At 43.3% G+C, this 25885-nt stretch overlaps 1 protein-coding gene across 1 annotated transcript; it reads left to right on the forward strand.

Annotated features, from left to right (window-relative positions):
• Positions 1-99: 99 nt before the first annotated feature.
• LOC113028869 (NACHT, LRR and PYD domains-containing protein 1b allele 3-like) lies at positions 100-1343 on the forward strand. The gene has a single exon (XM_026179302.1). The coding sequence runs from the start codon at positions 138-140 to the stop codon at positions 1341-1343; it is 1206 nt and encodes a 401-aa protein (XP_026035087.1). The 5' UTR covers positions 100-137.
• The last annotated feature ends 24542 nt before the right edge of the window (positions 1344-25885 follow it).

Genomic DNA, 25885 nt, shown 5'->3' on the forward strand with positions numbered 1-25885 from the left:
CAGGAGACGCACCACTGAAGAAAAAGCTTAATGGACAGACTTCTGTACCAATGAACACACAATCTAACAGTCAGAGTGTTAATGGGCAGGAAAGCCTAGAAGGAATCAAACATACTGGTGCTATTACATATAATGCAATGATCCAGAACAAAGGTCGGCGTCAGTCACTGATCACAACACAACGAAGGACGGATTTAACACAAGCAACCTGTTCACCTGACATGAAGCCACAAAGCTGCTTTGAAGAGTTTACACCTATCATCACTGCTGATGAGTCTGAAGATGAAACCTACACGTTCCAGTGCTCCAGTGCAGGCCTGTACCAGTGCAGTGTGACCGGCCTGGTGTTTGACATGAAGGCAGAAGGAGACGTGGTTTACAGGACTGTCCCTTGGAACCTGAGGCTGCTGGCCCAACACCACAAGAAGCCTGCAGGACCCCTGTTTGACATCAAATGTCAGCAGCAGTCTGTGTGTCAGCTTCATCTCCCACACTGTGAGCTCATCTCCACAGGTGGAGGTCAGTTCTTGCAGGTCGCTCATGTGAAGGATGAGAGCATTGAGTTCATCCGCCCTCATCAGATAACAGAAACTCATGTTGTTATAAACATCACAGGGTTTTCTCGTTTTGGTAATGTGAAGGATGAAGACTCTCCCACTGAACCAGTCCAAGCTTTGGTTCTGCTCTTCTACAAACCCCCAGAAGAACTTAATCTCAGATCCTTCCTCAATGTATTGTTGTTGCCAAGGAACATCATGATCCATGATGTTAAAAACAAGAGGAGGGAATTAGTTGGTGAAGAGATGTACATAGATGTACCCTCAAAATGTATTCTGTATCCAAAACAAGTTTACAGTCTGTCCACTGTTCCTGACGATGACCTGATTGTAGTTCAACCAAATGAGGCAGAGTTTGATGAGGAGCATCTTAACTACTCCATCACAACCTTCCAGGTGATTTTAAAAACAATCATTACAGATATTAACCTGAGTGTGACACACCAGGGTAGCTCCAGCTGTATCTGGGAAAGAGAGGTTTGTCTTTTGCCCAACAGAGTTAGAGACATGACTGCTTCTCCAAAAAAGAGGCTTTTAAATGTAAGGAGCTCATTCATTGATAGGATATCAGGACCTGTTCTCAGCAGTCTGATGGACAAACTCCTGGAGAAAGGGTTGATGGTTGATGGTGACAGGGAGGAAGCAGACACAATGCAAACCAGGAGCGATAGAGCTCGTTTTGTTATCGACACTGTGAGAAGGAAAGGTGAAGCTGCCAGTTCACAGATGATTGAGTTTCTGCGTGAGCTTGACGCCTTCCTCCACAGAAATCTTTTTTTGATTTGACGCATCTGGCAAATTTTGTTATGTTTGCCTAGATCTGATATCGTCTTTCAGGCTTCAGCTACAAAATCAATAACCACGAGTGATCCAGTGTCGCCCATGCATCATTGTGTTGGAGGTTGATTTTAGTTTAATTTGTCCAAATAGGACTAATGCAGCTTTTTTTGATCTTTAAGCAAAGTTTAATCCTGACCTTTATCTTCAGACTGAAATCTGATTTGTACCTTGTGGTGAATCCTCTTGGGGTTTTTTGTTTCTTTGTTTTGTTTGTTTTGTGAAGGCTCCTGTTTATGATACGTACACATAGACCACCCAGATAGCAAGGAAACATTGAAACACTGTTGAGTCAATATCAGGCTGTGTCATTGAATCAATGTTGAAGTGTGACGTTGACCTAACGTCACTCTTGCACCCTTTTTTAACGTTGAAACAACGTCAGGTTTTGATATTGAATCAATGTTGAAACCTGACATTGATTCGACGTTATATTTTCTAATACTGTTGACATTAAAACAATGTCAGATTCTGATATTGAAACACTGTTGAGCTATGGTGTTGATTTTCCACCTCTTTCGCACAGTTGCTTTTTATTAAAACAACAGTTAAATCATGACTGGAAATCTACCTTTCTTTATAGGTATTTTAACCAATACTAAACTACTGCATGTTTCCATCAATACTTCAACCACCTAAACACATAATTGTACTTATTCCTCAAATTGGACACCCTTTATAAAAAAATGTCTCACAATGTATCATGTCAATATTAATATCCTAAAATAAGAAAGCATTGCATGTGATGTAACAGAGAAAAAAAACTAAACAATAAAAGGTCAATAGACATGTTTCGTTTGCTAAATACTTTATTAAAAGACAGTTTCCTATTTACATTTATATGTTTCACAGAAGTTTGTAATTTTTACTCTGGGATGGGGATGGATGGTGTGGTCCTGCGCCACCCAAACGATCTGGGGCGTATCGGAGCCATCTCTGGACTGCTTATGCAAAGACAAACTCGGACATAGAATTATGCTGCATTTTTCTGACTTTTTCTTTCAAGTCTCTCCATCTCTCCTCCACCTTTAACCTTCTTCCGTTACCCTATTTCATCAGCCAACTTAAGTTGTCATCGGAGAAGCAGGGAGACCTCCTATAAGACCCTGCAAACAATTAATAGGTGCTTAAAGAAGAGCATGGAGGAATCCTGAGAACTGCGTGGGGTTGTTCCTCTCATTTAATTCATAATGTTGTTGATGGTTCATGCAAATCCACTGGTGAACAACACGAGACGGTTATTGTCACGTTACTTAAAGTTTTGCTGACAGTTGTGGTAGTCTGTACATCTGCGCCACAATGTATGCATGTGCGGTCTGTGCAAAACTAGTTAATGCCATCAATTCCAAAAAAAAGAGGATGTGGTAAAGAAAAGCACATTTCACAGACAACCACCCAAACCCCGATTTTAACCAGAGAAAAGAAAAAAACAATAAATGTAAAAGTAAGGATTTGAACTGTACATTTGAGAAGCTATTTTAAAAACATTTAGACTATATTTGTAATTATTGCTCTCCGCTAATACTTTTAAATTCTCCATAATTATGCTTTGGGTAAAGCTTTAATTTGACTTGATTTCCCAGCTGCACTTGTCCAAGTTATGACTCCAACTTTGCTCTGTAAGGTTTGTTGAAAATAGTAAAGAATAATAATAAAGGCCTTCAGGAAAAAAAGTTATTTTTAATCATCCATCTTTATCCCATGTACAAGTCAGTTATTGTGAAAAGTTTCTGTTTAGTGTAAACTTAAACATATGTTCCTACCATCGCCATCATCGCCAACATGATGCATTTTTGGAGTTTGACAGGTTTTTTTGTTCCATGAATAAGAACAAACAAAAAATAATAAAAGTTTTACAAACACTTTTATCATTTCAGTTTTGGGAAAATAACAGAAAATAAAGAAGCACAATATTAACATATATTTTCCTCTTTTTTCACAGTGAAAATAAAAACAAAATTGTAATCATGTGACGTATGAATGAAACTGAAAGAAAAACCATGACGTCTGCTGTTACGTATAATCATATTGTTGGTGAAACACTTTCGTGTTCTCCACTTTTTGGATATTTCACTCAATTCATTGAAATTCTCATATAAACATTATGAATATTTCAGAAACTTTTACGTACACAGGAAGCTGCATCATGTTTGTGTTTACATAAAATATTATATGTCTTACATAAAACCCCTGAGTTATGTGCATCTCTGTAATGAGAAGGGGTGTGGTCTAATGACATCAACACCCTATATCAGGTGTGCATAATTATTAGGCAACTTCCTTTCCTTTGGCAAAATGGGTCAAAAGAAGGACTTGACAGGCTCAGAAAAGTCAAAAATAGTGAGATATCTTGCAGAGGGATGCAGCAGTCTCAAAATTGCAAAGCTTCTGAAGCGTGATCATCGAACAATCAAGCGTTTCATTCAAAATAGTCAACAGGGTCGCAAGAAGCGTGTGGAAAAACCAAGGCGCCAAATAACTGCCCATGAACTGAGAAAAGTCAAGCGTGCAGCTGCCAAGATGCCACTTGCCACCAGTTTGGCCATATTTCAGAGCTGCAACATCACTGGAGTGCCCAAAAGCACAAGGTGTGCAATACTCAGAGATATGGCCAAGGTAAGAAAGGCTGAAAGATGACCACCACTGAACAAGACACACAAGCTGAAACGTCAAGACTGGGCCAAGAAATATCTCAAGACTGATTTTTCTAAGGTTTTATGGACTGATGAAATGAGAGTGAGTCTTGATGGGCCAGATGGATGGGCCCGTGGCTGGATTGGTAAAGGGCAGAGAGCTCCAGTCCGACTCAGACGCCAGCAAGGTGGAGGTGGAGTACTGGTTTGGGCTGGTATCATCAAAGATGAGCTTGTGGGGCCTTTTCGGGTTGAGGATGGAGTCAAGCTCAACTCCCAGTCCTACTGCCAGTTTCTGGAAGACACCTTCTTCAAGCAGTGGTACAGGAAGAAGTCTGCATCCTTCAAGAAAAACATGATTTTCATGCAGGACAATGCTCCATCACACGCGTCCAAGTACTCCACAGCGTGGCTGGCAAGAAAGGGTATAAAAGAAGAAAAACTAATGACATGGCCTCCTTGTTCACCTGATCTGAACCCCATTGAGAACCTGTGGTCCATCATCAAATGTGAGATTTACAAGGAGGGAAAACAGTACACCTCTCTGAACAGTGTCTGGGAGGCTGTGGTTGCTGCTGCACGCAATGTTGATGGTGAACAGATCAAAACACTGACAGAATAACACGAAGAAGAAGGCTAGGCAGAGAGACGCGGAGGGACACTAAATGACACGGGGAAACACAGAGTCATGTGGAGAAACGCAGATGATGCGATGAGTAGCACAGGCAGACACACACAATAAATACACACACCAGGTAATCAGGAAATGGCACACAGGAGGGGACACAGCGGGAGAGAAAACCGGGAGAGGACACAGGTTGCGAAAACAGAAACACTAAACACACGACTAAGAACAAATACAAAACAGCAGAAACTGGAAAAATAAAACAATAAACTCAGAACACTGGGTCAACGACCCAGGACCATGACAGTTCTTAGTATCAGACCAGTTTGATTCATGCTACAGAGCAAAGAGTCGCAATCCTTCAGACACACACACACACACACTGTAGTTTTCTGTCAGAGTTTCACGTGTCGCTTTTTTTCACCCATTAAAATAAATTCTATTAAATAGATTTGCTGTTGTATTTGTTTTTGCTGCAAGCCTCTGCTCACACCTTAAAAATCTTTTCACCCTGCTCACTATTGATATTTGACTTTTAATTTAGTTATTTATTTAATAACTTATTTATTATTTATTTAATAGTTAAGTATAAACTTAGTGACTTCTTTGGTTTATTAATTGAACTAATAACTTATCCAGCTTTCCCAGCCGTTTTGATTATTTTTAATTAACTGTGAACCAATAATGAAAATGAAAGATACTAGCGGAGTTTTTCCTTTGTAGACAGAACAATGAAGTAATTTCAACATACCAAGGACATCTTGTCCTTATCAGCAATTCACTTACTGGAAACCAGATAAACCATCAGCAGTCAGGGTAAGCAGTCTCACAAAAGCTTTTGTCAACATTGTCAGCCTGGCGTTTGAAATTATACTGTTAAATTTACTGTAAATGTGTGTGTGTCCTGTATAATCTCTTTGGTCAGTCTACAAAAGTGCTCATATTTTTGGCGTGTTTGGCCTATTTAAAAGGAAAGCTAGCAAAAATGTTCAAAAACCTCTCAGTACTCAACTTCTGTTCTCATACATGCTCCATTAAATTCATATTTACATATGCCGAATACTCTTAGTTATTTACTGAGCTGTAGCCCTGACCTTGTTAACAGTCTTAACAATTTCAATAAGTTAACAATAAGTAGAACAATAAAAGTCAAAGGTGGTGTCAGCCGGTGATCGGCTGTGATCAGCTGATCACGGGGCCGGGGTTAAAAGAGAGACGCCACCCACCTGTTCGCCGCTCAGACATCAGTATCCTCGTGTCAGGAGCTCCGAAACTCTGCCGACGTCAGTCTCCGCCTGATTCAGCAACTGTGAGTTACAATCCCTTTCAATCCTTTTTCTCTTCCCGGCTCCGCTCGCTCTCTGTCTGTAACGACCGTTCCGAAGCCACGCTTCGTGCTCAGGTCATTACTAGAATAACTGCGTGTCTGCTTCAAACCCACCGCTAGCCTTCGCCGCGCTTGGGTCTAGCCAGAACGCCACACGGGCACGCCGAATTACTGTGTGCGATCCGCCCGGCCGTGACAGGATGTCTGAGCCGCATATAGACCCAGCGGAATTCGAACGGCTGAAAGCCGAAGTGTTATATCTTCGCGGTGTGGTGGATCGGATGAGCACAAAGATGGAGTCTCTCACCGAAACTGTCCTCCAGCTTTCCTCTTCCGTCACCTCGCTGCAACGTCAGCCAGCGCTGGTGAGCGCTGAACCCCGGATCGGACTACCCGACAAGTGGAACGGAGTAGACGGCCGGCCTGATGGATTGCTCGCCACCTTAGACATGATGTTTGAATGTCAACCCACTAAATACGCCACTGCCCGTGCAAAAGTGGCGATGCTCACCTCTCTCTTGTCTGGCCAGGCTCAGGAATGGGCCGCGGCTCTCTACAACAATAAGTCTGCAGCGTGTAATGACTATGCTCTGTTTGTGGAGGAGTTAAAAAAGACTTTCGTTCCCCCCAGCAGTGAAGTGGAAGTGGAGTCACAGCTGCTTCATCTACGCCAGGGCAGCCGACCAGTCTGTTACTTCGCCTCCCAATTCCGCACCCTGGCTGCTAAGCTTCAATGGGGAGAAGCTTCTCTGCGCTCCATCTTTCTAGAGGGGCTGGCTGATTACATCAGAGACGAGATGGCCGGCCGTGAGGCCCCAAAGACCTTGGATGAGGCCGTGGACCTTGCCCTGAAGATCGACCAACGCGTGATGTCGCGGCCTCGCCATGCCCCTCGGGCCTTAAGACCCTTCCAGCCTCAGCGGACCACGTCGTCGCGACCTCCTCCCCCCTCTGATGGAGCCACGGCTAGCCCAAGCAGCACATCCAGCGAGGAGCCCATGCAGCTGGGTGGACTCCCCAAAGAGGAGAAAGAGAGACGCTGGCGTGAGGGCCTCTGCGCCTACTGTGGATCAGCTCGACACCGTCGTCCCCAGTGCCCGCTACGGCCGGGAAACGACGACGCCAGGTAGACTGCGGGGGTGTCCCACCTGGCCCTTCCCACTCCTCCGATCCCTCTCGTTTTCTGTTACCGGTCACATTTCACCTGAAACACCAACAGCTTTCATCCGAAGCCCTCCTGGACACCGGAGCCGCCGAGAACTTCATCGACCAAAAACTAGCCTCTCGGCTCCGCATCCCATTGACTTCCGTCGACCGATTTCTCCCGGTGACCTCAGTAGACGGGCGACCACTCCAACCCTACCCGGTCCAGTTCCAGACCCAGCCAGTCCGCATGTCTGTCGGGGACCATCAGGAGGAGATCCGGTTTCTAGTAGTCTCGGCCTCTTCCTCTCCTCTCATCCTCGGATACCCCTGGTTCCGTCGACATGACCCCCACGTCTCCTGGTCTTCCTGCCAGATCCTGGACTGGGGTCCCCGGTGTTCACGCCGCTGCCTTCTCCTCCGGACTGGACAGGACTCAAAGCCAGAAGAGGCGTCACCCCCGGAGCCCGTCGATCTGGATAGGATCCCTCCGGCTTACCATGACCTGTCCGAGGTCTTCAGTAAGAGGCGAGCCTCCGCTCTCCCTCCTCGTCGCTCCTACGACATGGCCATCGAGCTCCTCCCGGGAGCAGTCCCTCCTCGTGGTCGCCTGTTCTCGCTGTCAACCGCAGAGAACAAAGCCATGGAGGAGTACGTCACTGAGGCTCTCCAACAGGGCTTCATTCGCCCTTCTACCTCCCCTGCAGCTGCGGGTTTCTTCTTTGTAAAGAAGAAAGACGGCGGGCTTCGCCCCTGTATAGACTACCGAGGCTTGAATAAAATCACCGTTAAGAACCGCCATCCTCTTCCTCTGCTATCCACCGTGCTCGATTCCCTCTCCCAGGCCTGCATCTTCACCAAACTAGACCTACGCAGCGCTTACAATTTGGTGCGGATTAGAGAAGGGGACGAATGGAAGACGGCCTTCATCACCCCTAACGGGCACTGGGAGTATCTGGTGATGCCCTTCGGCCTCTGCAACAGCCCTGCTGTCTTCCAACACCTGATCAACGATGTCTTGCGGGACATGCTGGGCCGATGGGTGTTTGCCTATCTGGATGACATCCTGATCTACTCCCGCACCGAAGTGGACCATATTCGCCATGTGCGGGCCGTGCTAAGCAGGCTGCTCGAGTACCAGCTGTTCTGCAAACTGGAAAAGTGTGCCTTCCATCAACGGTCCACTACCTTCCTGGGCTTCACCATCTCCTCCAATGGCCTGACCATGGACCCGCAAAAGCTCCAAGCCGTGACCCAGTGGCCTCAGCCTTCCAGCCTTAAGCAGCTACAGAGCTTCCTGGGCTTTGCCAATTTTTATCGGCGCTTTATCCGCAATTTCAGCACCATTGTCGCGCCACTGACATCCCTCACTAAACCAGCTAACCTGCCCAGGCCCTTCTGCCTCCCCCCTGGTGCGAAACTGGCCTTCCGAGATCTTATCCGTCGGTTTGCTACAGCTCCCGTCCTGCTCCACCCTGATCCTGCCGGAGATTTTGTGGTGGAGGTGGATGCCTCCGATGTTGGCGCTGGCGCCGTCCTCTCTCAACATGGCCCGGATGGAAAACTTCACCCGTGCTGCTATTTTTCAAGGAAGTTCTCGACACGCAGCGACGGTATGGTGTCGGCGACCGGGAACTCCTGGCCATCAAGTGGGCCTTGGAAGAATGGCGGCATTGGCTCCTGGGAGCGAAAGAACCATTTCTGATCTGGACTGATCACCAGAACCTGATCCACATTCGTTCTGCCAAGCAGCTCAACCCAAGGCAGGCCCGTTGGGCCTTATTCTTCGAACCGTACAACTTCCACCTCGCCTACCGCCCTGGCTCCAAGAACACCAAGGCAGACGCCCTCTCCAGGCAGTTCGCCCAGGACGACTTCATGTCAGACCCTGGACCTATCCTACCGTCTCATTGTTTCGCTGCCCCCCTTCGGTGGCCCTTGGAGGACTCTATCCGGGACGCCCTGACCGCCGAACCGCCTCCGCCGGAGACCCCAGCTGGGCGGCTCTATGTGCCATCCCGGTGCCGTCAGGAGGCCTTGCTCTGGGCTCACTCCTCCCCGCTCTCTGGTCACCCAGGGCCCGACAGAACCCTCCAGCTCCTCCGTCATGCCTTCTGGTGGCCCTCCATGACTCGGGACGTCCGTGACTTCGTTTCCGCCTGTGACACCTGTGCTCGGGCCAAGTCCTCCACCCAGCCGCCCGCTGGCGACCTTCACCCTCTCCCGGTGCCGAGACGTCCCTGGTCCCATGTCGGCCTTGACTTTGTTACCGGCCTTCCATCTGTGGACGGTCTTGACACCATCCTCACCTTTGTGGACCGGTTTTCTAAGGCGGTGCACCTGGTCGCCCTGGCCGGCCTCCCCTCCGCCAAACGGACGGCCGAGCTCCTCCTGGACCATGTCGTCCGGCTTCACGGATTCCCCAAGGACATAGTCTCTGATCGGGGGCCACAGTTCACCGCCAGGTTCTGGAAGGCCTTCTGCCGCCTGATAGGAGCATCTCCCAGCCTCTCGTCCGGCTATCACCCTCAGACCAATGGGCAGGTTGAACGGACCAATCAACAGTTGGGGCGCTTCTTACGGTGCTTCGTCTCCGCCCAACCGTCGCTATGGCCTCGTTACCTGGTGTGGGCTGAGTTGTCTCATAACCTTCACATCTCTTCCGCCACCGGTCTCTCGCCCTTTGAGGTCTGTCATGGATTTCAACCTCCTATCTTCAGCCATCAGGAAGCGGAGGTCGACGTGCCGGCTGCTGAACGGATGGTCCGCCGCTGTCGCCAGGCCTGGATCAAGGCGCGGGCTGCCATTTCCCGGGCCAACGCTCTGTACACCCGGCAGCATCGTCGCCGCCACCGCCCGGGTCGCCCCTTCCGGCCGGGGGACCGCGTCTGGCTCTCCACTAAGCACCTACGGCTGCGCGGCGAGTCCAAGAAGCTCGCTCCCCGGTTCGTCGGCCCGTACGAAGTCACCGCCCGGCTCAACCCCGTGGCTTACCGTCTCCGGCTTCCGCCCGCCATGAAGGTCCACCCGGTTTTCCACGTCTCGCAGCTTAAGCGGCACGTCGCTTCCCCACTGGCGCCCCCCTCCCGGGCCCCGCCCCCGCCCAGGATCGTCGATGGGGGTCCTGTCTACACTGTCCGTCGGATCTTGGACTCCCGTCCCCGGGGCCGGGGGGTCCAGTATTTGGTGGACTGGGCTGGCTACGGCCCTGATGAGCGCTCCTGGGTGCCGTCCCGCTTCATCTTGGATCCTTCCCTCATCTCGGATTTCCGTCGCCGCCGTCCTGGCCCGTCGGGTGCCGGTCCTCGGGGGGGGGGGTCCTGTCAGCCGGTGATCGGCTGTGATCAGCTGATCACGGGGCCGGGGTTAAAAGAGAGACGCCACCCACCTGTTCGCCGCTCAGACATCAGTATCCTCGTGTCAGGAGCTCCGAAACTCTGCCGACGTCAGTCTCCGCCTGATTCAGCAACTGTGAGTTACAATCCCTTTCAATCCTTTTTCTCTTCCCGGCTCCGCTCGCTCTCTGTCTGTAACGACCGTTCCGAAGCCACGCTTCGTGCTCAGGTCATTACTAGAATAACTGCGTGTCTGCTTCAAACCCACCGCTAGCCTTCGCCGCGCTTGGGTCTAGCCAGCACGCCACACGGGCACGCCGAATTACTGTGTGCGATCCGCCCGGCCGTGACAGGTGGGATCAGAATAATTGTAAATTAAACTAATTAACTAGCTAACTAACTGTAAATTGAAGGTCAACAAGTAATACTCCATTACTACTCTACTCCACTGTATGCAACAAACTTTTTTAGATGGTAAGGAATAATGCTTTGTTCATTAATCAATATTTATTAATTTATTTGTTTTTTGCTAATCGATATAAAATGGAAACTTTAACACTGACACTCCTATTGTGTGCGAACCACGGTCTCAGGAGTCTTCAGTGCTCAAGAAACCCGGCTGATCAGCAGGTGTTGGTTTAATCAATTGTTTAACATAAGTTACTAAACAATGTACCCAGGTGTGAGGCGAGCATCATCATAACACTAAAACTTAACACTTAAGTTAACTTAACGAGCTCCCAGTTTCACTTTGTTGTTCAGGCCTCAGGTTTGAAGTAGTTTTTCCTTATGAAATCAGAAAGTAGTGGAGGTCAGTCCTTGATTCAGTGATGAGGACAGTGAGTTCACATGCCCTCAAAAGACAAGGCAAAGTCAAGTTGCTGACCTAGTATGAGTAATGGTCTTGTACTTCTAAAGACAATGAAAACATTCCAGTTACAATGTGACTCTTACAGATCACATCAGGGCTTCATTCCATGGTGTTAGTAAGGTATGAAGGTTATGAGTCTGTAGGTTCTCAGTCTGACTCACTGCAGCCCTGCTCATTCTTTACATTATCATCAGTGTCTGTCTGCCCAACTGTCTGACACCAGCTGATAAGAATGCCTTTCTAAATATTTAGCCTCTGTTTTCTATCATTATTATTACACTGAAATTCAATCCGATTCAATATAAATTGTATAGCGTCAAATCAAAAGTGCTCTGAAGGTGCTTTATATTGTAAGGTAGACCCTACAATGACACAATGATCTCCCTTGAGTTCATGCATGGGGTTAAAAAATGCCTCCAGATGTAGACACCACAGTTACTGATCAACACACATTTTATCTGCTTAATTCATTTTTCCTGTAAATGGTTAATTACAGTGAAATAAAGGACTCTCCATACAAATTTTTCCCTGCAGTTAATCCAAGCATACAGTGTCTGTGCGCTATGGTGGCCCTGAAAGTAAGCAGCAATTATTCCAATTTTCTTTTATGTGTTTTTGCATCTTTTTTCTCATTGCTGGTTTTTTCTTAAGTTGTACTCCATTTCACTGCTTGGGGCCACCATAATGTCATCTAAAAGGCAGCAATATAGAAGCAAGAGCTCACATTTATCATGGGTCAGACCAACCACATGTCCCGTATATGATAACCAGTTTGTTTCTTTCCGTTCAGTTTACTCACAAACTCTGTGTTTTATTCTCTGTCAGACTCCTGTTACGTTGCTCTTTGGTGTTTTGCTCAGTGAAGGCAGGCTGTGAGAATGAATCAGGAAGCAGGAAGCTGTGAAGGAGAGCTGGAGGTCAGAATTACATGTCAGGGTTTTGGTAGCTGGCAGTCAGTCCTGATCACCTTCACTAAATCCCTGTCCAACAAAGCAGTATTGAGGCCTTATTGATTTAACTTGAGCTCCAGTCCTGAGTTTTATGTTTATGTGGGTGGTTCAGTTTTTTCTGGGATACATTGCCATGGTAACCTATGGTCAAAATAAGAGATCCGTATAAATGCCCAGGGACCAATCGAATTTGTAAAAAAAATAGCATCACCTGGATTAGTGAGAGGCAAGATCCCTCAGACCTCAGTGGGTGGATGGTGTCTAATGTTTTTAAGAGCATCAGAAGTTTCTGTATTCACCCAAAAAACATCAGGAAAAATTATCAGTTCTTAGAAGCAACATAATACTCACAAATTTAAATTAAGTTATTGTTTATACATATCAATATAGCTGACCTTTTATTAGGTTTGGTAGTAGACCAAGTCTGTGTGTGACTTGTGTTTTGTGTCGTACAGATAAGCATTCGTCTGATGGAATCGCAGGTTAGAACAATGTAGCTTTAACACTGAGATTTCCACAGTCAGCGTTTTTGAAGAGCAACGGTGAATGCATGTCATTCTAAAAGTACCGTAGCAAAGTTTAAGGCTATCATTTATTCAATGTTATGTGCCAACTAAGCAAACAGCAGCTGCTGCTACTCCCTCAACAGTCGATTGTCCTGTTTATTCTGGTTCATCCTCCACGCAAACATCACAAGACGCTCATTCTCGAGTTACTTAAAGTTTTGCGGGTGACAGTCTGTACTTCTGCGTGACAATGTATACATGTGTGGTCTGTTCATCAGGGATTCCCAAACGCTGACACTGTCTGCACCACAAACGGGTAAATGGCATCGCCTCAAAAAAGAGGACGTGGTTTAAATAAGTAAAGAAATGTTCAGGCCACAAATAACCACAACATAAACACTTGTTTGTTTAAAACTCAGATGCTAATCAAAAAGAAGAAAAATCTAAATACAAATAAAAGTTTTTGTTTTTGAACTGTACATTTGAAATTATTGTTTTCCAGGGTGCAGCACCGTTTTCCTTTGAAGTCTCTCCCTCTTTCCTCCACCTTTAATCTTCTTGTGTTCTCCATTCGATCATCCAACTAAATAAATCATCAGAGAAGCAGAAAGACGTCCTGCAGGACCCTGCATGTGCAATGCGCGTAGCTTTGAGCCCCAGAAACAATCAACAGATGCTGAAAGATGCTGATCGTAGTGAGTTTCATGCAAACAACATGAGACACTCATTCTCTACTTAAAGTTTACCAGCTACACCTGTCTTATCTATGACCTATGACACCTTTCTCTGTAAGATCTTTAACAAAGTCTTAATAATAAAGTCCTTTAAAAAAAGTTTCAGTTTTTAATGAGCAATTATAGAGAAGCTATATCAGATTCCCTTATGAGAGAAATGAGTAATATAACATTGCTGCCGTCATCGGTCCATTACAGGGACATTATTGTAGATTATTTGAGTGCTTGGACTCGTGGGAGAACCCCAAGTTCGATTCCAGCTGCTGGAATCACTCGGCTGTAGTAGGTTTTCTGAGCACACAGACTGTGATCAGATGACCTGCTGTGGATGGTTCTAAGGTTTACTGCTTTTTGTGGATTTAGCCATCATATTGTATAAGCACCTGTCACGTTAGAGATGCTTTCGAACCCCTGGTCATTGTCTAAACACCAAACACTGTCATTGGCCTCATTCAGGATGGTGATGAGTCTGCATACCGGCAGGAAGTTGAGCGGCTGGCACTCTGGTGCAGTCAGCACAATCTGGAGCTGAACACTCTTAAGACTGTAGAGATGACAGTGGACTTCAGGAGACATCCCTCAACTCTTCTCCCCCTCACCATATCAGACAGCCCTGTGTCAACTGTGAAGATCTTCAAGTTCCTGGGTACAACCATCTCCCAGGACCTGAAGTGGGAGACCAACATCAACTCCATCCTCAAAAAGACCCAGCAGAGGATGTACTTCCTGAGACAACTGGGGAAGTACAGTCTTCCACAGGAGCTGCTGATCCAGTTCTACACTGCGGTCATTGAGTCTGTCCTGTGCTCCTCCATCACAGTCTGGTATGGAGCAGCCACTAAACAGGACAGGAGCAGACTGCAGCGGACTGTACGGGCAGCAGAAAGGATCATCGGCGCCCCCCTGCCCTCCATCCAGGATCTGTACCTCTCAAGAACCAGGAAACGGGCAGAGAAAAATCATCACAGACCCCTCACACCCTGGACACAGACTTTTTGATCTGCTGCCCTCTGGCAGACGGTACAGAAGCCTGCAGACCAGGACCACCCGACATAGGAACAGTTTCTTTCCCCTCGCCATCTCCCTCCTAAAAAAGTTGACCTGTCACACTGCTCCCACTGCCAGACTGCAACTGCACCTTATGTACATTCTGTAGTATTCATTCCACCTCACTTCATTTCTGTATTTTATGTATATAAGTTTAGATTAGTTATTTATAGTTTGTTTACACAGCTTTGTGTATGTATGTGTAATGTGTATATATACACACTTGTGTGTATATATACACTCTATATATATGTGTGTGTGTGTGTGTGTGTGTGTGTGTGTGTGTGTGTGTGTGTGTGTGTGTGTGTGTGTGTGTGTGTGTGAGATTTACATTGCTGTGCTTGAGAGCCACCATCTACCGGAACCAAATTCCCTGTATGTGTCTGCACATATACTTGGCCAATAAACACGATTCTGATTCTGATTCTGATTCTGATCAGCTGAAAATCACATTTTAAAATCTCTGCACTTATTGGCAGTTATTTAGTTTTGCACACTTAATCACTGTGGTAGGCTGCCACTTATGAAACCCCTAAATGACATCACAGTCGGCTGGGAAAGAGGAAGGAGTCACATGACAGATTGGAATAAAAAGACATGACAACCTGTCTAAAAGATTCAGTTATAAGAAAACGACGGACAAGTTACTGGGTAGGTGAGATCTCTTTTTTTTCTGTCTTTAATGCATGTAGGTTTATGTAAAACTAGATAAGTTTACATAGTTTATCCAGTTTATTCTGATGTCAGTTTTCATAAGAAAAGGTCAAATTAGAAATGCAATACAGCACTGCTAGTCTCCAGCCTAGATAGAAAACAGACCTATTAATTGCACTTGTGTGAATACTATGCATTTAATTTTTGCTGAAAGCGTTTAACTTGTAATAATCTTGTGATTATTATTATTATTTGCCAAATTCCTTTATTTAAAAAAGTTACATATGCTGAGAACAAACTAGCAGCACACAGAGTTTTTAATAATTTCTGTCATGATCTCTTTTAAAACAAATCTGAGATCACACTGTTTCAAAATGTTTTATAAGAGTTGAGAGTGAAAAGTGTTGCAATGAAGAGTTTATTTTTAATGTTTCACAGATGCAAACAAGACAGGATGAAACGCAGACAGAAACATCCGCACTGCTTTGATGCAGGAGACGCACCACTGAAGAAAAAGCTTAATGGACAGACTTCTGTACCAATGAACACACAATCTAACAGTCAGAGTGTTAATGGGCAGGAAAGCCTAGAAGGAATCAAACATACTGGTGCTATTACATATAATGCAATGATCCAGAACAAAGGTCGGCGTCAGTCACTGACCACAACACAACGAAGGACGGATTTAACACAAGCAACCTGTTCACCTGACATGAAGCCACAAAGCTGCTTTGAAGAGTTTACACCTATCATCACTGCTGATGAGTCTGAAGATGAAACCTACACGTTCCAGTGCTCCAGTGCAGGTCTGTACCAGTGCAGTGTGACCGGCCTGGTGTTTGTCATGAAGGCAGAAGGAGACGTGGTTTACAGGACTGTCCCTTGGAACCTGAGGCTGCTGGCCCAACACCACAAGAAGCCTGCAGGACCCCTGTTTGACATCAAATGTCAGCAGCAGTCTGTGTGTCAGCTTCATCTCCCACACTGTGAGCTCATCTCCACAGGTGGAGGTCAGTTCTTGCAGGTCGCTCATGTGGATAACCTTGAAGATATCGAGTTTATCACCCCTCATCAGATAACAGAAACTCATGTTGTTATAAACATCACAGAGTTTTCTCGTTACGGTAATGTGAAGGATGAGGACTCTCCCGCTGAACCAGTCCACGCGATGGTTCTGCTCTTCTACAAACCTCCAGAAGAACTTAATCTCAGATCCTTCCTCAATGTATTGTTGTTGCCAAGGAACATCGTGATCCATTATGTTAAAAACAAGAGGAGGGAATTAGTTGGTGAAGAGATGTACATAGATGTACCCTCAAAATGTATTCTGTATCCAAAGCAGGTTTACACTCTGTCCACTGTTCCTGACGATGACCTGATTGTAGTTCAACCAAATGAGGCAGAGTTTGATGAGGAGCTTAACTACTCCATCACAACCTTCCAGGTGATTTTAAAAACAATCATTACAGATATTAACCTGAGTGTGACACACCAGGGTAGCTCCAGCTGTATCTGGGAAAGAGAGGTTTGTCTTTTGCCCAACAGAGTTAGAGACATGACTGCTTCTCCAAAAAAGAGGCTTTTAAATGTAAGGAGCTCATTCATTGATAGGATATCAGGACCTGTTCTCAGCAGTCTGATGGACAAACTCCTGGAGAAAGGGTTGATGGTTGATGGTGACAGGGAGGAAGCAGACGCAATGCAAACCAGGAGCGATAGAGCTCGTTTTGTTATCGACACTGTGAGAAGGAAAGGTGAAGCTGCCAGTTCACAGATGATTGAGTTTCTGCGTGAGCTTGACGCCTTCCTCCACAGAAATCTTTTTTTGATTTGATGTATCTGGCAAATTTTGTTATGTTTGCCTAGATCTGATTGAGTCTTTCAGGCTTCAGCTACAACATTAATAACCACGAGTGATCCAGTGTTGCCCATGCATCATTGTGTTGGAGGTTGATTTTAGTTTAATTTGTCCAAATAGGACTAATGCAGCTTTTTTTGATCTTTAAGCAAAGTTTAATCCTGACCTTTATCTTCAGACTGAAATCTGATTTGTACCTTGTGGTGAATCCTCTTGGGGTTTTTTGTTTCTTTGTTTTGTGTTTTTGTTTGTTTATGATACGTACACATAGACCATTGTTGTGAGTGCGCACGCCAGGGGCTGACACATTAATACAGCCATATTTCACACATGACTGTGAAAGGCGGAAGAGGAAGTAGTTCCTTCCAATGCAGACAATCCGAATGTTATAGTTTCTATCCACTGTGTTCCTGTTAATCATAAACTACAAATTTACCATAAATTACTAAAATATCGATATTTTAATATGAGAATCGATTCTAGAACATAAATGATTGGTATCGGAGGAATCGATATTTCAGGCATTTCAAAATTATGCTGCATTTTTCTGACTTTTTCTTTCAAGTCTCTCCATCTCTCCTCCACCTTTAACCTTCTTCCGTTACCCTATTTCATCAGCCAACTTAAGTTGTCATCGGAGAAGCAGGGAGACCTCCTATAAGACCCTGCAAACAATTAATAGGTGCTTAAAGAAGAGCATGGAGGAATCCTGAGAACTGCGTGGGGTTGTTCCTCTCATTTAATTCATAATGTTGTTGATGGTTCATGCAAATCCACTGGTGAACAACACGAGACGGTTATTGTCACGTTACTTAAAGTTTTGCTGACAGTTGTGGTACTCTGTACATCTGCGCCACAATGTATGCATGTGCGGTCTGTGCAAAACTAGTTAATGCCATCAATTCCAAAAAAAAGAGGATGTGGTAAAGAAAAGCACATTTCACAGACAACCACCCAAACCCCGATTTTAACCAGAGAAAAGAAAAAAACAATAAATGTAAAAGTAAGGATTTGAACTGTACATTTGAGAAGCTATTTTAAAAACATTTAGACTATATTTGTAATTATTGCTCTCCGCTAATACTTTTAAATTCTCCATAATTATGCTTTGGGTAAAGCTTTAATTTGACTTGATTTCCCAGCTGCACTTGTCCAAGTTATGACTCCAACTTTGCTCTGTAAGGTTTGTTGAAAATAGTAAAGAATAATAATAAAGGCCTTCAGGAAAAAAGTTATTTTTAATCATCCATCTTTATCCCATGTACAAGTCAGTTATTGTGAAAAGTTTCTGTTTACGGTAAACTTAAACCTATGTTCCTACCACCGCCATCATCGCCAACATGATGCGTTTTTGGAGTTTGACAGGTTTTTTTGTTCCATGAATAAGAACAAACAAAAAATAATAAAAGTTCTACAAACACTTTTATCATTTCGTTTGAGAAAATAACAGAAAATAAAGAAGCACAATATTAACATATATTTTCCTCTTTTTTCACAGTGAAAATGAAAACAAAATTGTAATCATGTGACGTATGAATGAAACTGAAAGAAAAACCATGACGTCTGCTGTTACGTATAATCATATTGCTGGTGAAACGCTTTCGTGTTCTCCACTTTTCGGATATTTCACTCAATTCATTTAAATTCTCATATAAACAATATAAATATTTCAGAAACTTTTACGTACACAGGAAGCTGCATCATGTTTCTGTTTACACAAAATATTATATGTCTTACATAAAACCCCTGAGTTATCAAACAGTTTGCGTGGTAAACAGCTCTTTGAGAAGACTTATGTTCTGATATTTTAGTATCAGACTCACTATGAGAAATGTGTGATGTAACATTGCTGCCTTTCTCGCTCCATTGCAGTGACATTATTTAAGCTCTGAGCTTAGACTCGTGGGGGAACTCTAAGGCTACGTTCACACTGCAGGTCTTAATGCTCAATTCCGATTTTTTGATCAAATCCGATTTTTTTGTCTGCTCGTTCACACTACAAATAAAATGCGACAGCAAACGCGCTCTAGTGTGAACGCTCAAAGCGGCCCGCATGCGCAAAAGAAGATGTCACACACAACGCGCTCTGTTTAGACCCAGAGCAACAGTATTGTTTGACTGATGGCCCTTAATATAAAGACTTCGGTCTTCACGTTTCCCAATTTTTGCTTTAAGTTATTTTGTTATTTACATAATAATGTAAATAACCTAATAATGATCCTTATTGCTGTTTTAGAGAGGAGCGGTGCTTCAAAGGATAGCTGCAGATTTCTGTCAGAATCTGCAGATTATACAGTACAAATAAAATGTTTACGTTGTCTTCCCAACAGTTTCACTGACATCTACACTGGATGGCCAGGAAGCGTTCGTGATGTCTTCTCGGGCGCTTCTCTGGCGCTGATAATTGGCTTCAGTCTTGTGTCGGTGACGTAAAAGGCGGATTTAATGCGACTTGACCGTTCAAACAGCAGTCGCTTTCTAAAACATCGGATATGTATCGGATTCAGTACCACATACGAAAGTGACCCAGATCGGATTTGAAAATATCGGATTTGCGCCGTTCACACTGTCATAGCATGATCGGATATGGGTCGCATAGGGTCAAAAAATCGGATTTGATGCGCTTTCGCCTGCAGTGTGAACGTAGCCTTAGGCTACGTTCACACTGCAGGTCTTAATACTCAATTCCGATTCTTTGATCAAATCCGATTTTTTTGTCTGCTCGTTCACACTACAAATAAAATGCGACAGCAAACGCGCTCTAGTGTGAACACTCAAAGCGGCCGAATGCGCAAAAGAAGACGTCACACACAACGCCCTCTGTTTACACCCAGAGCAAACAGTAGTGTTTGACTGATGACCCTTAATATAAAGACTTCGGACTTTACATTTCCCAATTTTTGCTTTAAGTTATTTTGTTATTTACATAATAATGTAAATAACCTAATAATGATCCTTATTGCAGTTTTAGAGGAGCGGTGCTTCAAAGGATAGCTGCAGATTTCTGTCAGAATCTGCAGATTATACAGTACAAATAAAATGTTCACGTTTCTCCAACGTTGTCTTCCCAACAGTTTCACTGACATCTACACTGGATGGCCAGGAAGCGTTCGCGATGTCTTATCGGGCGCTGATAATTGGCTTCTGTCTTGTGTCAGTGACGTAAAAGACGGATTTAATGCGACATGACCATTCAAACAGCAGTCGCTTTCTAAAACATCGGATATGTATCGGATTCAGGACCACATACGAAAGTGACCCAGATCGGATTTGAAAATATCGGATTTGCGCCGTTCACACTGTCATAGCATGATCGGATATGGGTCGCATAGGGTCAGAAAAATCGGATTTGATGCGCTTTCGCCTGCAGTGTGAACGTAGCCTTAGTTCCAGTCTACCTGAGGGAATCACTCACTTTAAACTAAGTCGTGTACATTTTGAGCTCCAGCAGATTTTCTGTGCAGACAGATAGTAATCAGATTACTTGATGAGGATTTCTAATTTTTTTCTGCTTTTTGCCATCTTTGTACATCACGTGGCAAATGGAAACAAGTGTTCATCTTGTCCAGTTTTCCTTTAAGTGAAGTATTTCATGTACTGGAACAGTTTCACTCTCGGTAAGGGTGGACTTATTCCAGGCCAGGAATTTGACAATAAGAGCAAATATTCAATGTTGTTAGTGGGATTTGAACCCGCACCCCCAGGGAAAACTGCAACCTGAACGCAGCACAATAAGCCGCTTGGCCATCCTGACACACTTCTGCTGAATAATCGTGCACAGCTACTGATGTCCACTCAACCACATTAAGTATATAAAAAATAAATAAATAAAACGATTATTCCTTTTTTTTTATATGATCTGCAATTTATTTTCACATTTCAGCATTACACCTGATGATGGACACAAACCTAAAGATCGCACTATCTCTATCTATCTGTAATAAAAATGATTACAAAGAAAATGTAATGAACTTTTTTGTGTGTTTTGTAAGCTGGATAGAGATAGAGCCATCTGACTTCCAATCTCGGTAGAAACTGAGTTTTGGGAGGTGAAACCATAAGACATGCACTATAGTGCTACATCATCTACATCACAAACTTTTTGTAGTTTCTCGTTTTCGTTTAAAGAGGAAAAATAATAATAAAAGACCAAAAACATTCATCAACATTTCAAATTATTTTTCCTCATTTTATTTCAACATTTCAAGAATTATAGATTAGATTATAGATTAACAAAGAAGCAGAACAGAAACATCCGATTTTAAAATGGAAGACTGAAGATAAAAGCTACATTTTTTAGGTGACTCATGATGAACGAAACAAATAAAAAGTCAAAATGTTGTGCTGTTGAGTAAAATCATGTTATTGATCAAAAGCTTTCTTGTTTTCCACTTTTCTGATTTTTTGCTTAATACACTTACATTCTCATTTAAAAAATAAAAAGGTTTTCAGAAACATTTACATACACAGGAAGCTGCGTCACGTTGTTACAAAGTCACGTTGTTACAAAGTCACGTTGTTACAAAGTCACGTTGTTACAAAGTCACGTTGTTACAAAGTCACGTTGTTGTAAACATCACAGGGTTTACTGCTTTCGGTAATGTTAGTGAGGAAGACTCTCTGACCCAGTCCAAGCGTTGGTTCTGCTCTTCTACAAACCTCCAGTTGATCCTCATCCCAGGTCTGTCCTCAGTGTGTTGTTGGTGCCGAGGAATGTAGTGATTCGTCATGTTAAGCGTACCAGGAGGGAATTAAATGGTGAAGAGATGTATATAGACATACCCTTAAGATGTAGTCTGTTTCCAAAGCAGGTTTACACTCTGTCCACTGCTCCTGATGATGACCTGATTGTAGTTCAACCAAATGAAGCAGAGTTTCATGGAGAGTATTTTAACAGCTCAGTTCCATCATTCCAGGTGATTTTCAACAGAGTCATTACAGATGTTAACCTGAGTGTGACACACCAGAGCAGCTCCAGCTGTGTCTGGAAAAGTGAGGTTTGTCTTTTGCCCAACAGAGTGAGAACATTGAGTCTCCCTCCAAATGAGAAGCTGTTAAATGTACGGAGCTCCATTATTAAAGGGATATCAGGACCTGTTCTCAGCAGTCTGATGGACAAACTGCTGGAGGAAAGAGTGATAACTGATGCTGAGAGGGAGGAAGCAATCGTAATACAAAACAGAAGAGACAGAGCTCGTTTTTTCTCTAGACTGAAACTGGCTATTAATATTAATGTTACATGGCTGATTACAACAATTAAAATATAATAATAATATCTTTAGTTTAATCTGAGATTTTCTTTGACTGGATGTAGTGAGTAAAAAAAGTGCAAACACAAACCACATTTTATCTTCATAATTTGAAACAGCTTTTATCAGAATTGTTAATGTGAAATACAAGATTGTATAAAAAAGATTTCCAACAGTTAATCCATTATTTTAGTTTTTGTAACTCCCAAAATTAAAAGTAAATGTCTGCACTTTAACCTCATATTAAACACATATTTGCAACTTTAATGTGTTTTAGCTTAAAAAAAATAAACTAAAATTGTTATTGTGCAGTAATTTCCAGATGTATCTGTATATATTTGATCCATCTCTGTTGTGTATTTGTGGATTTTTTTTTTAATGAGGCTAAAACAAACAGCAGGAATTTGATCTTGTTGGCCCAAAATGATCTGATGTGATTGCTTATTGTTGTCAAGTCTTAAAATATTTTATATTTGCTAAAGATTTGTTCACTTTATGATTCAGTATTCACCGTAAATTTGACTTGAATCCAACTTTTTTTGAGTACTAAATGCTATGTATTGTCTATCTGAATCGATCGCCCTGTAATTAAAAAGAAAGAATGAAAATAAATTACTTGTGCATGTAATGAAGTTTGGCTGAGTTTCCTCACAATGACACTGAAGGCCTTCACACGCTCGACCAATGTGAACATTTCAGGTGTTAAAAATGCAACATGACGGTTCGTTATGTGGCTCTGAATCTCTCTGAACTATTAGAAACAGCAAGATGAAGATGGATAACTTTCTTAGCAGCACCTTTAATCTCCACACAACAAAAGCAACACTTCCTGTGTGCAGCCCCCATGAGACTTCGCTAGCCAATCAGAAGCCAGGAAATCCTAGACTCAGGTAACTGCAGCATTCAGTACGTACTTATTACTGCTTTGAAAGTGCAGGTGTAAACATTCGAATATGTAAACATGCAAATATCAAAACATGTAACCATCAAATGTAAAAATAAAATGGTTACATAACTAGCTCTGTAATCCTCATAAACACTCCGTTGTGTATTAAATGACATATAAATTTACTTCCAAACTTTACAAAATTATTTGTCTGTTCTTCATGCAGCCGTTCACACCAACTGCCTGCCACCAACACCAACCAAGCTCAATTTTCCCAGCTTAACAGATCTCATCAATCAGATCACTGCACAAGTGAATCAAAATGTGCATCAACACTGAACTTACAACGAGAAGAAACAGTTAAATAACACAATTTATATCAGACACACAGCTAAACGCTGCTCCAGGTCATCTCTGAAATGATTTCTCTGCCTCGTTAGATGTGATCTCAACTTTGCCAAGAAGACTTCAAAGTGTCCCATTAACACTTAAACCCCCGTGGAGCCTGAAAGCAGTTTTGATTCAGCTTCAACTCCTAAATAAAACTATGAACTTCTCCCACCTGCTGCCTTCTACTGGTTATCAGATGAACGCTCAAATAACAGACACTCCACATTGCCAAAATAACATAATACAGAAATGAAGAAAACCAATATAGAACAAGAACAGAATCCCTTCACAAAACCTGAATGAAATCCATCCATCCATTTTCTTCCGCTTATCCTGGGTCGCGAGGGCAGCAGCCCAGGCAGAGAAGCCCAGACCTCCCTCTCCCCAGCCACCTCCTCCAGCTTATCCGGGGGAACACCAAAGCGTTCCCAGGCCAGCCGAGAGATATAATCTCTCCAGCGTGTCCTGGGTCTGCCCCGGGGCCTCCTCCCGGTGGGACATGGCAGTCTCTCTCTGATATTTTAGGAGAAAATTATGCAATTATTCAAAAACATCAAGTCTGATGAACAAGTGTGGAGAGGTTGTGAGAGTCTTCAGTAATAAGTCTACAAAGGTGTACAAAATAACAACAACCACCACCATCATCGCCCAACATGATGCGTTTTTGAAGTTTGACAATTTTGCTTGATGAATTGAAAAATGATAAAAGTTTTACAGACACTTTTATCATTTCATTTGAGGAAATAACAGAAAAATAAAGAAGCGCAATATTGACATATATTTTCGTTTTTATTTTCACAGTGAAAAAAACAATCATGTGACTTATGAATGAAACTGAAGGAAAGACGATGTCATCTGCTGTTACGTATAATCATATTGTTGGTGAAAAGCTTTCATGTTCTCCACTTTTCTGACATTTCACTTAATTCATGTAAATTCTTATATAAAAAATGTAAAGATTTCAGAAAGTTTCACGTAAACACAAAACTGCATCATGTTTCTGTTTATACAACATATTATATGTCTTACATAAAACCCCTGAGTTATCAAACAGTTTACGTGGCACACAGCTCTTTGAGTAGACTTATGTTCTGATATTTCAGTATCAGATTCACTATCAGAAATGTGTGATGTAACATTGCTGCCTTTCTCGCTCCATTGCAGTGACATTATTTAAGCTCTGAGCTTAGACTCGTGGGGGAACTCTAAGTTCCAGTCTACCTGAGGGAATCACTCACTTTAAACTAAGTCGTGTACATTTGTACATTTTGAGCTCCAGCAGATTTTCTGTGCAGACAGACTGATCTTTGTACATCATGTGACAAACAGAAACAACTCTTCATCTTGTCCAGTTTACCTTAAAGTGAAGTATTTCATGTACTGGAACAGTTTCACTGGTATCAGCAAGGGTGGACTTACTCCAGGCCAGGAATTTGACAGCAAAGGTGAAGACTCAATGTCAGGAGTGAGATATGAACCCACGCCTCCAGAGGAGACTGCGACCTGAAAGCAGCTCCTTCGACCGCTCGGCCATCTTGACACAATTAGCTGACATCGAGCTGAAGAATCGTGCACAGCTGCTGATTTCAACTCAACATTCCTGCTGAGTATATAGAAAATAAACAAAAATAAACAAATCTATTAATAAAAATGATCACAAAGAAAATGTACTGAACTTAATTAAAAGTTTGTGTTAAATTTTGTAAGTTGGACAGAGACAAATAGATAAGTTGTGTGTGGACAGTGAATGATTAGATGTGATCTTCAGTGATGGAAGCGAAAGTGTAAGCAGGTATAAAATTGAGGTAAAGAAGAGATTCTGGGTTCTTCACTTTTGTCTTCTGTGAGATGAGCAGTTCAGAAGATTGGATCTAAGAGGTTCACAGTTGAAAGTTCAAGCAGAACTTTCAACTGTTTGTCCACATGTTGGCCTATGGCTCCCCCCATAGGCCAACATGTGAATTGATTTCCGCTGAATGGCAGCTGCTTTCCTGTTGGGTGATTATCATCAACATATGATAAACTCATCTTTGAGTCAAGTAGTGCTCATCCTTTCTCCATCCTCTCCTCACCAAAGATAAGAACAGAATCTGCATTAACTCAGAGTAGGTTAGTTAGATAAGTGTAGTTTACATAATCTGATTTTGTTTTTGTGATTTTACTTGATTTTGCTTTGCACCTGTATAAAATCAAGCAGCTGACTCGAATGTCTGCCTTTAGAAACACTTGTGAATCACTATGTGGTACTAAACAGCTGTCTGAAATTCAGCTGCACCCCACACA

Source organism: Astatotilapia calliptera, chromosome 9, assembly GCF_900246225.1.
Source record: "Astatotilapia calliptera chromosome 9, fAstCal1.2, whole genome shotgun sequence".
NCBI classification, from domain to species: Eukaryota; Metazoa; Chordata; class Actinopteri; order Cichliformes; family Cichlidae; genus Astatotilapia; species Astatotilapia calliptera.